This window comes from Drosophila elegans, unplaced genomic scaffold (genome assembly GCF_018152505.1).
Source record: "Drosophila elegans isolate 14027-0461.03 unplaced genomic scaffold, ASM1815250v1 contig_149, whole genome shotgun sequence".
NCBI classification, from domain to species: Eukaryota; Metazoa; Arthropoda; class Insecta; order Diptera; family Drosophilidae; genus Drosophila; species Drosophila elegans.
The window spans coordinates 25,374,153-25,384,820 of NW_024545513.1; the positions used below are offsets into that span (position 1 = coordinate 25,374,153).

Below are 10,668 nucleotides of genomic sequence, written 5' to 3' on the forward strand. Positions count from 1 at the left end.
GATACAAGTGCGCTCTTAGATTTTACGACTTTGAAATGTCTTTGGATTGAAATAGGAGTTTATGTGTCTGCGAGTTGGGGTGACAATTGGGGTGAGTTGTTTGGGTGATAAGCTGGGACTGACATTTGGGGATTTTCCGTTGTCCTTCGATTTTGGGCTCTTGTTACAAGGGTGTATAATTCTAGGGTAGCATAGGGTATATAGTGGATACATAAAGTACTGGGTATATAGGCATGTCACTATCAGTGTTGAGACAGGTACCATTTTTTTTTACCTAGGTAAGGTAAAAGGTAGTTGCAAATATCTGTACCTAGGTAAGGTAAAAGGTATGCAATTTCTTCTGTACCTAGGTAAAGGTAAAAGGTAAAAAAACAACTTAAAAATTTTTTAAATTTGAAATTTTTATTATCAGTTTCTTTTTCTGAGATACAAAGATATAAACATAAGTCACATTGGTTTCTTTTTTTGAGATCACCGGAAATTTTCACTTCTATTTTTGAATTTTTCGCTTTCAAAGCTTCATGCGAAGAATAACTGTTCGGGTGAACCCTCTGAAAAAAAGTTTCATAATGTTTTAATGTCTTCATTATACTTGTTTAATTTAAACATTATTATGTGCTTAGTCATACATATATTTATAAAAATGTGGTTTAATAAAAAAAAATAGTTTTACATTTTTTGGTGGAAAATAAAAAATAAAAATAAAGAATGACCACCCCATCTATGTCCATAAAATTATGACCATATGTATGTATTTATGTATCCGTCAATTTCTTATTAAAATGCACATTTAGATTATTTAAACTTATGGAAAATAATTTTCGCGCGAAAAAATGCATGTGCATAGATATGCACATTTACATTTAAACATACACTCCAATAAGCACATATTCATACATATATGATGCATACATAAATATGTGCTTGTTCACATACTCAAATAATTCGAAGGTGCATTAAAAAAAATTGCGGGAATCGTGCTGCTTCATGCTATGATTGTTTAAATGTTTTAATGAAATAGGCACAATCTATACATAAATACATACATATGGTCATATTCACATTGATGACTGCACCACATAAATGTATGAATAAGCACATATATACATATGTTTAAAAGCACATGTGCATGTCTACGCACATGCATTTTTTCGCGCGAAAATTAATTTATCAATTCACTTCACAGTTCACTTACCTTCAGATGTTTATGCAAGTTGCCGGTTGACTTTTCATCAAATTTGATAGTTTTGTTCACACACAGTTTGCACTTCCCGTCCGGTAAAAAGAAAGTACCATTTAAAATTAATGGTAGCTCCTTTTTTTCTGCGTCTTCTTTGCTCATTTTAAGATTTGTTGTGACGTTTTCTAGGAACCAATGTCATCGACAAAAGTGCACTGTTTAGGAAGCAACGGCATTGCTAATTTAGCATTATACCAAATTCCAACGGAAAATATTTTTGCATTCTTACCATAAAGACCTCTGTGAGTAAGTGGTGGAACTATCATATTTCTAAGTTTTCGATTGCATTGCTGTGAAGCAGGGCTATTTCTAATATGCACAATATTTACATACACGTATGGAAGTACCTAAATACCTTACATAGCTAAAACTTAAGGTAAACGAAAATTCGTACCTAGGTAAGGTAAAAGGTAGCCAAATATTTTTTTACCTAGGTAAGGTAAAAGATACCGAAAAAAATTACCTAGGTACATACCTAGGTACAAGTACCTAGATACACCCCAACACTGGTCACTATATATATATACGAAGCTCCCCTATACTACCTTATCGTGTTGTTTATCAGCTGCATCTCACTTGCTCACTCGTTCTCTTTGGTACTTAAGGAAGGCAACCTTTACTTTCGGATTACGTTATAAGTTTATTTTTATAATCTAATATTCAGTCCGCACGGTACTACGGTGGTTACAGAAGTGCGCTCTTAAATACTAGTGGGTTGGCCTCTTAACCAACTCCGGTCCTCCGGCGTCGCTGCCGTTGGCAGACGCGGAAGTACCGTAGCCGACGGCAGCGGTTTTGGTTGTTCCGCTTGTTGCGCTCCGGATGTGAGCGCTGCATTTTATCTAGCGCAGTGGTAGGGGCGGCGGCTGTTGAGCTGAGGCAGCTAGCGGGCGGTCAACAGTCTTTCGCTTGCTTGTTGCTGCCGTTGCTCTTCTGCCGCTGACGTTCTGGCGCTGCCGCTGTCGTTCTCGCGCTGCCGCTGTCGTTCTGTCTCCATCGTCGCGTCGCTGCCGCTGCATCGCTGCTGTTGCATCTCTGCCGCTGTTTAGCTGCTGCTGCCGCTGCCGCCGTCGCTATTGCTGGTGCTGCTGCTGTCGCTATTGCTGGTGCTGCCGCTGTCGCTATTGCTGGTGCTGCCGCTGTAGCTCTTGAGGCCCAGCGGCCGGGTCATTGCAGCCACTTGAGTTGGTGTCGTCTTCATGTGACCACTTGAGCGTAATGTTGTCGCTGTGTGGCCACTCGAATTGAATGTGTACGATGTGGGTGGCCGAGGGGTTGAATGAGAAGGGTCGTCGTCGGGTATCGTGGATGTCGAGAGGGGGTGAAGGGAAGGGGGCGCTAGCCGGTGTTAACTTATATTTTTTTTTTAACTTTCTTCGTTTGTTTTCCCATGTTGCATTTGTCACAGATATTTTTGACAATTTACAAAAAAAAACTTGGCATTTTGTCTTTCTTTCCTAGTTCGTAGCTCGGTTGCGCCAGTTATAGTTAGAGTTCTCCGCCAGAGAGGGGGGTATTGTGTCCCGATCAGTGGTGACTTCCTTTTTTATAGAGTAGTTGGTTGTTAATTAGAATTTAAGTAAGCAAATGGTAAAGGAAAAGTTTAACCGTTGGAGTTGAGTTTAAATTCTAGACTGAAGTGTATATATTTCAGCGGTGGCCAACTAGCTGCTGCTGCCGAATGTGTACATAAAACATAAATGCTTATACACTAATTCCAAATGAAATAAAAAGTGTTTATTCCGAAAACTGTGGCAGTGGCTGCTCGTGTTATATTTCCAGTGGCGAGGGGTCGGGGTATCCTGTTGCAGTGTCAGCATAACTCAGCGGAGCAGCGGCTCAAGTGGGTCGTTGCCGTATCGAAATATGTTTACTTACACCCGTAAGTGTGGGTGTGTGTGTGGCCGCTCGGTCAGCGTACCATTTCTAGGGTAGCTCTTGGAGGTTTGGCCGGGGGCCTACCGACTGGTCGGTAATTCGCGCTTAGTGGGAAATTTAGTACCCATCAGAACTCAAGGCGTAGCTCCGTGCAAATATAACCGTATACTCTAAATTCCCGCCCAGACGTTTTCCCCTATGATTTTCTCGATCTCCGTGGTTTGTCTTCTCCGTCGGATGGTAACTCTACGTCGTGCCGATCGGTCTGCAGTCGTTATCGGTGTTATCGATATTCTCCCGTGTGTCTCTCCGCTGTATGGTCACTCTCCGCCCAACCGATCGGTCTCCAATTGTTATCGGTTCCGTGACCCAACGTGGCGTTGCCACCCGATGTTATCGATGTTCCACAGCGTGACTCCTTGTGCCGATATTTCCAGTATTTTGTGCCCACCGATCGACACTGTCGCGTAGCGCCAATCGGCCATAATTCGAAGCGTCCCCATTCCTTTGGACAGATGAGGACATTTTCTCTGGGTAAGTTTTCTAATTTCTCCTTTTCTCCTTTCTCTCTGTTCTTTTCTCTTTTTCAGCGCTCTGGACCCGACGAAGAGTGTAATGCGTTTCCTCCTGCATCCCCCCCGCTCGGTTGGCCCTTTCTCGACTTCTCGTAAGTGAGCCGTTTGTTTCCATAATCCGATCTGATTTTTCTTTCCGCTTCTTTCAGCATTTCCATTGCCTGAAGACGGAAAAACTGCACAACAATTAGACGACGCGTGCTTCGCATCACCCCCCACCCCTTTCGGTTGGACCTCTCGTCCCTTTTGTATATTTTTACTGTGTTCTGCACAGTGCAAATGTGAGTTTTTGTGTTTTTTTTTTTTTTTTATTATTGGGTAAACACCCTGACCCCCACTGGTCCGACCCGCACCCGGAACGTGCGGCCGCCCTGCTGCACCAGGACGCACCGTTTTCCTCCCCGTCTCCGTGCTGCTATGACCGCTGGGGCTTCGGCGATGCCTTCCGGCCAGTTCACCTGAGCGCCTCGAGTCCGGCGCTGAGGCCTGCCTACCTGCTCAACCCTTTCCTGCTGGCCGGCGACTACCTCCGGAGAGGCCAGTGGGGATGGGGTTGGGGTCGGGTCGGCATCACGACTCCGGTGGGGGTCCGTGGGACTGCGGTCCTCCACAACCGTGGATCGCGACAGTTTCCCACACTCGGGCTCCTTCCTCCTCTGTTACTGCAGTGGCTTCGTCGGGCCACGTCCATGTGACGGCGTGCTGCATCCACACGCGTCCTTCCGCCTCGAAGGAGCCGAACGTATGGCTGACGTGGGCCACCGGGATGTCCATCCGGACGTAACCCGGAGACCCCTCCTGCTGCCGCTGCTCCTCCTCTTGTTCCGCCTCTTCCCACTGGGGGGCAATACCTCGGGGTGGGTGGGCGTGCCGGCGTCCATGGGGGGTTGGGATGGAGGGTTGTACTCCTCCTCCGCTGGGTCCGCTGCACTTTCCCTCGGCTCCGCGATGTACCTCGGGGTCGGGGGAACCTCGGGCGTCCCCTCCGCCTGGGGAGGCACTTCCTCGAGGAGGATTGGGTCGCCCCATATCCGGCGCTCCGCCTCTTCGGCAGTCTTTAGCGCCGCCTCCCATTTCGCCCGCGCGTCCTGCTCTTCGCGCTGGCGGGCCTCCTCGAGCGCAGCCTCTAGCTGCCTCCGCTCATGCCGGCGGCGGTGCTCCGCTATTACGGCCGCTATTCTGCGGACCTCGGCCGCATGGTCGCAGTCGGCAGAGTCCTGGTGGACCCTGCTCTCCGAGCCATGGGGAATACTCCGCCACGTCCTGGTCTCCACGTCCTGGTCTCCACGTCACTGTCCGAGCTGACAATGGGCGCCGGCGATGATGCCTCCGACCGTCGTCGGCTCAGTGGGGTCCGTCGCGGGGTTCGGGGGGCCGGACGACAGGCCTGTCCTCCGACCGTCCTTGCCCCGGTCCGGATCCTGCCGAGACCTCGGCAGTCATCCTCCTGCGGGCCTCGGCTCTAGTAACGCGTGTACTCATCTTGACTTTCTTTTTTCCTGACGATGACTCGGTTCTTGGTCATTCCTTATGACCCTCCCGCTATTTCCGTCGGGCATTCCTTCAATATTCCATGCGGCGCCTTACTGATGACTCTGGCTTTATGCCCGACGCAGAATCAGTTTGCCTCGTGGCCTGGGTCACTGTACCCCCTTGTTTCATGGTATTTGCCCGACGCTATAGTCCGCCGCACTACCGTTACTACGGCCGAATTCGCCGCGTAACTGGTAGGCCACTGCTTGCATGCGTTTACTCTGCATGCTTCTTAACTTGTGGAGAGTTATTCAACTCCTCACAGAAGATTTGGTATGATGTTTATTTGGTCTAATATTTGTTAGTGTTTCCGGATCAACTAGAGAGCCATTTGGAATATTTCTGAGGGATGGGGGGAAGGTTGCTAGACGTCCGTTTGAGCAGGGATGGGTTCTATGTTTTTTGCTGTTTTGTTTGATTTTTCTGTGTCAGTTTTGGTATTTTTGTTGATGCATTCGGTGATTTTGTCTTTAGGGTTGGGTGTGGTTGATGTATTTGAAGTGTGGGTATTTATGTTTGTTAGTGTGACAGTCATTTTACATTTGCTAGCGTCGGAGTCTTGTGAGCACCAGTTTATTTCGCCATGTTCGTTTAGTGAGAGAAGTGTTGAGTGTGTGCTTGTGGTTTTTTTGTTTTTATTGTTTGTGTGTGTGTCTGGAGAGGTGGGGATGTCTATTGATGTGATGTCTTGTATTGGTGTGTTTGTGACGCTGCTTTTCGCGCCTATACTGTGTTTGTAAGCATTTGAGAGCGGGAGAGAAGTAAGATGAGAGAGAGTGGTGAGCTTGTTCTTTTGCTTTGTGTATGTGTGAGTGTTTAGGACGCGTTTGGTTTTGGCGCCATGATGGTTTGTAGCTTTCTCAGTTTCCACTTTGTACTTTTATTTTTTTTTTGTTTAATAGATCAGTCTGACGGCACTGCAAAACTAACAGAGCGTCAACATTTTATTTAACTTAATACCACATGGCAACTTCCTTAAACATAACATGGCGTTGCTTTAACATATAAATAGGAAAGCATACGTTAACAAAAACAGATTGCCAGACCCAAGACACAGCTTGGCGCTTACCGAAACAGATGTTAAGTTGAAAAAAAAAACAAAGCAATAACAATACAATTTCTTTCCTCTTTTTTTTCAGCAGCCCCAGCAATAGATGTAACGAATGTGATGGGGCCAGGCACCATCTTCAAATAGACATCCTCAAATAGGCACCAGGAGCAGGGCAGCCACCGCATCGACACAGTGGACGCAGTCATCATAGGCTGGAGCAGCCACTCAGGTAGTGGACGCCAAGAATCCGCCAACAGGGCAGTCGGCGCTGAAGGCTCCTCGCCGCTAATCCAAGGGAATCAGCTGGCAGGGCTCGGGAGCAACCACAGCAAAACTGCTGCAGAGTAAGCGGAGAAGCAGCCCACTTCCAACGCAGAAGCATCCAACCGGAACATGGCCTTCATCGCAGCAGCAGTGTGGTATTGGACACCAGAGGCTGAAGCAGCAGCCAAGTGGTGGTCGCCGGTGACCGCAGCCGGCGCAGGCAGCAAATCTGGCAGTTTGGCGCTGCTTTGTGTAGAGGCCAGCATCAACATAGCACCACAGCAGGAAGAAGCTATTGCGTTATTAGGGGCGTTATGTATGTAATTATTTACATTAATACAATTGCATAGAAAAACATTATTAATTTATCTTTCGTGTACTTTTAGCATGTATATTAATGACTGTACAATTGTATTGAAAATAATTAAGCAGCCAACAGAAATATGGCAGCCAACAGAAATATGGCAGCCAACAGAAATATGGCAGCCAACAGAAATATGGCAGCCAACACAGCCACAGAGTTGCGGTGGCCACCGGAATCTGGAGCAGCTAACAAGTAGTGGCCGCAAAAACGCCTTTCGTATGCGATTTGCCTGTTTGTAATTAATGACATAAATAAAATTGTATATACAAAAATTATAATTTGTCTTCCGTATTGTACAGGTCGTTAACAGCAGGAACTTATCAGTGCCATTTAGCGTTCTGACGATCGCCTAGAATAGCTAATACATGTAGCAGAGACCCTAAGGACTCCTGCCCGGCGACGAGATACAATCGGATGCCTCCCACATAGGTCACAGACTGCCTGCTGTATTGAAGTTTGTGGCTCTGGCACAGGTTCCATCCATTCCAACCCCCATTAATTGGCGCTACTGGCGCTGATTTCGTTGCGGGGCAATTTTTACACCCAACTCTTCATCTGCCTGCTCTTCCCTTGCAACAACAACAGCTGTCTGCTATGACTTCGGCTTGCAGTGCTTTTCTCAGAGAGTTTTCCTCTCGTTCCGATGTTCTTCAGCTGGACCAACATGAACAGCTGCATTTTTCTCCGCCCGCTTTGTGCGATGATCGTGCTCTTTAAACGGACCAACAACACACAATACACAACAATACACAATTGTTGTCCGTCTGGTGCACTTCGGAACAATTATCTGGTTCGGCTTTGACAATAATGCTGAACGCGCTCTTCGTTGCGCTTTGCTCCGCTCCAATGCAACAACAGTTTCATCGGGAGTTCTTATCGCTGTCCACTTTACATGAGCATCGCTCAAGCGCTGGATATGATGCTGTTCTAATTGCGCTCTTTGGAGTTGGCCTCTCTTCAGTCTTCGCCGCTCTTCCGACCTGGAACTTTTCTTCGCATGCTGGATCTGATGACATCGAACTCTTAAGGCGCATTCTCGTATCATTCTCACTGTTGCCGGGCGTTGACGATGCTCTTCGGATATATTCTCAGATCACTATCTGCATAAGTAGGTATCTACGAGGCTGCCTTCTTACTCTATTGATTATAGCTATGTGCCCGAGTTATTATACACCTTATCATCGGAACAGCATAACCCTATGCATTTTTCGCCAATTCAGGAAGAGGATAAAATAAATGTAAAACTTTCATCGTTATTAAAGGCAATCTGTGGAGTCTACAAGCCTCAGTCAGAAACTGGACAGGACGCTTCTGGTTCAGTGATTGTGCTTGCAACTTATTCTTGCAATCTTCCTGCGGTGCCACATACGCGAGCACCTATAGCTGGCCAGAAGGATTCTCTTAAGACATACTTCCAAAATATATCAGGCATGCGCACCAAGGCTGAGTTGGTTTATTTGATAACTTCTACCTGCAACTTTTATGTGATTATTTTAGTTGAGACGAGTTCTTTGATTCGAACCAGTTCCTGATCTATCTTAAAGATAGGGATGCTAAGAAAACGCACCGTTCAAGGAGGTGGCAGAGTTATTGTGGCAGTCCGACGCACTCAAATTTAGCTGTTTTTAGTAATTATTGTCTCAATGAATTTCAACGTCCGTATCAGGTGGATGGTATCTACTTAGATTTTGCAAAAGCATTTGAAGAAGTTTGCCATAAAGCACTTTTCGCAAAGCTTCGGCAATTGGGATTTCATCCCTTGTTGCTAAAATTAATTATATTATATTTGGATCGGAGGATCTATCGGGTCAACATTAATGGTAATCTTTCTTGCCCGTTTGTTGCAACTTCAGGCCTTCCTCAAGGTAGTGCCCTTGATCCTCTTCTTTTTATAATATTTATTAATGACGTTTCCTGCTGTTTTATGAACTCTGAATATCTTTTATATGCTGATGATATTAAGATCTTTAGATCTATCCGTTCAGTAGCTGACACCAGCCTGCTTCAAGCTACCCTTAACCTCGTTGGTGCGTGGTGTGTCAATAATTTGCACCCACTTAACTTAAATAAATGCTATTTCGTCAGGTATAGTAAACGCACTTTTGATATTTTAAGTCCCTATTCATTGTACTCACAGCTTTTGCCACACCAACGTGAGTCTTTAGACCTCGGGGTCTTGTTTGATTGTAAATTTAGTTTTTCTGGGCACCTTATACCCAAAGTCTATGCTATGTTTGTGTTTGTTAGGCGAAATAGTATGTATTTTGACCCTTATACTAAACTTGCACTCTATTCAGCATTTGTGCGCTCCAAACTAGATTATGCCTCTTTCATTTGGAACCCTACGGCTTCTTCGCACGTTAATAGAATTGAGCGCATTCAAAACAAATTTCTCAGATTTGCTCTTTCTTGGCCTAATTTTGCTGACCCTTTGCAATCTTACTCTAGCAGATGTCGTCTTGTCCATCTCTCTAGCCTTGAAGACCGTAGGAAAATACAAGCCTTACTTATCCTGAATGACCTTCTTGCTGGCAGCCTAGATTGCCCTGCGATGCTTTTCAAAATAGACTTTTGTGTGCCATGCAGGTCTTTACGTTCTCACGAACCAATTTTTATTAAGCATTTTAGGACTAGTTACGCCCTTTATGAGCCTATTTGTAGTACACTTCGACTATATAATTCTTTACCACCTAGCATGCGGTTCGACTTCAGTTCCAACAAGCAATTAGTGCGTTATTCTTTAGTTAAATATTTTTTAACTTGTTTTGTTTAGTTTTATGATATATCTAGATATAGCCAGTAAATAAATTCATCGACTCCGAGGACGAGATAGAAGCTCTGGATGCTTCCGACCCTCAGGATTCGGTTGATCTGTTTCTACGAGGTGTGTTTGCGCCTGCTACAATGTCAACCCGAACGAAGCCTATTGGAGCTGACTACAATGTCAACCCGAACGGAGCCTATTGGAGCTGACTATGGCTCCCTTGAGTGGAGCGATTTTCCATTGGGCAGGACCACTCAAGATGTTTTGAGCCAACTTGTATGGGACGATAAAATAAAAATGTTGTCTTTATGTTGTAATCGTAACTATTAACTTATTTATAAAAAGAGAGAGGGATATAATAATATAAATATGAAAGCATTACATAGTTTGAAATATGTAAAATTTTTGTAACTATTTCCTAAAGACCACGTAATCTAAGGTAAACCAATTAGTCATCAACTGTTAGGTACTAGACCACATGAAATCAAATCTAGCGCTGTTCAAAAATGGTATGCATATATATTAACGATAAATAAAACATTAAGTCATTTTGTTGAACGAATTGAAGCCTGTGATTGTTTTACAAAAATTGAAAGTCTATGTATTGGATTCGAGTATAAGATCACTGGATGCAAGTTAAAATAGACACCATATGGAACCAAAGTAGATCTATATTTTACAGACAAGGACAATAAAGATGTCTGGATATTTTTACCTAAAAGTTATGTAACCAAATTTGGTCCTAAGACACCTTATAGGAAATTAAATTTGAACGCAATTACTCATATGATATATAAAGGAATATAAATAGATATAGTTGTGCGCAAATAGAATTTTTATCAAAAAAGAGGAAGAGAATAAGTGAATTTTTTCAATATAAAGGCATCAGCATTCATTCATTTAAAGCTATCGTAAAATGTACGCTCAACAAATTGAAGTCTTCTTGTTGCCATTTAAAGTCATGCTTTTCCAACAACACTTGGAGAGGCTTAAATACCT

At 44.5% G+C, this 10,668-nt stretch overlaps 1 protein-coding gene and 1 long non-coding RNA gene across 3 annotated transcripts; one reads left to right on the forward strand and one right to left on the reverse strand.

Annotated features, from left to right (window-relative positions):
• Positions 1–383: 383 nt before the first annotated feature.
• LOC108137424 lies at positions 384–1,714 on the reverse strand. Its single transcript, XR_001774038.2, has 3 exons — positions 1,470–1,714; positions 1,196–1,395; positions 384–551 (listed from the first exon to the last, which is right to left on the reverse strand). It is a non-coding gene; the product is annotated as an uncharacterized LOC108137424 (long non-coding RNA).
• Positions 1,715–3,564: 1,850 nt separating this feature from the next.
• On the forward strand, positions 3,565–7,180 carry LOC108146804. 2 transcript variants are annotated; one of them, XM_041710594.1, is made up of 3 exons: positions 3,565–3,974; positions 6,366–6,861; positions 6,928–7,180. In XM_041710594.1, the coding sequence occupies exons 2-3, from the start codon at positions 6,671–6,673 to the stop codon at positions 7,142–7,144; spliced, it is 408 nt and encodes a 135-aa protein (XP_041566528.1). In that variant the 5' UTR covers positions 3,565–3,974; positions 6,366–6,670; the 3' UTR covers positions 7,145–7,180. The 2 variants fall into 2 exon arrangements, with proteins under 2 accessions (XP_041566528.1, XP_041566532.1); XM_041710598.1 differs by lacking the exon at positions 3,565–3,974 and adding an exon at positions 5,415–6,305 and having other exon boundaries at positions 6,369–6,861.
• The last annotated feature ends 3,488 nt before the right edge of the window (positions 7,181–10,668 follow it).

Coding starts and splice junctions, on each gene's coding strand:
- LOC108146804 (XM_041710594.1), top strand. CDS start 6,671: ATGGCCTTCATCGCAGCAGCAGTGTGGTATTGGACACCAGAGGCTGAA. Junction 6,862..6,927: donor TTATTAGGGGCGTTATGTAT/GTAATTATTTAC, acceptor GTGTACTTTTAG/CATGTATATTAATGACTGTA.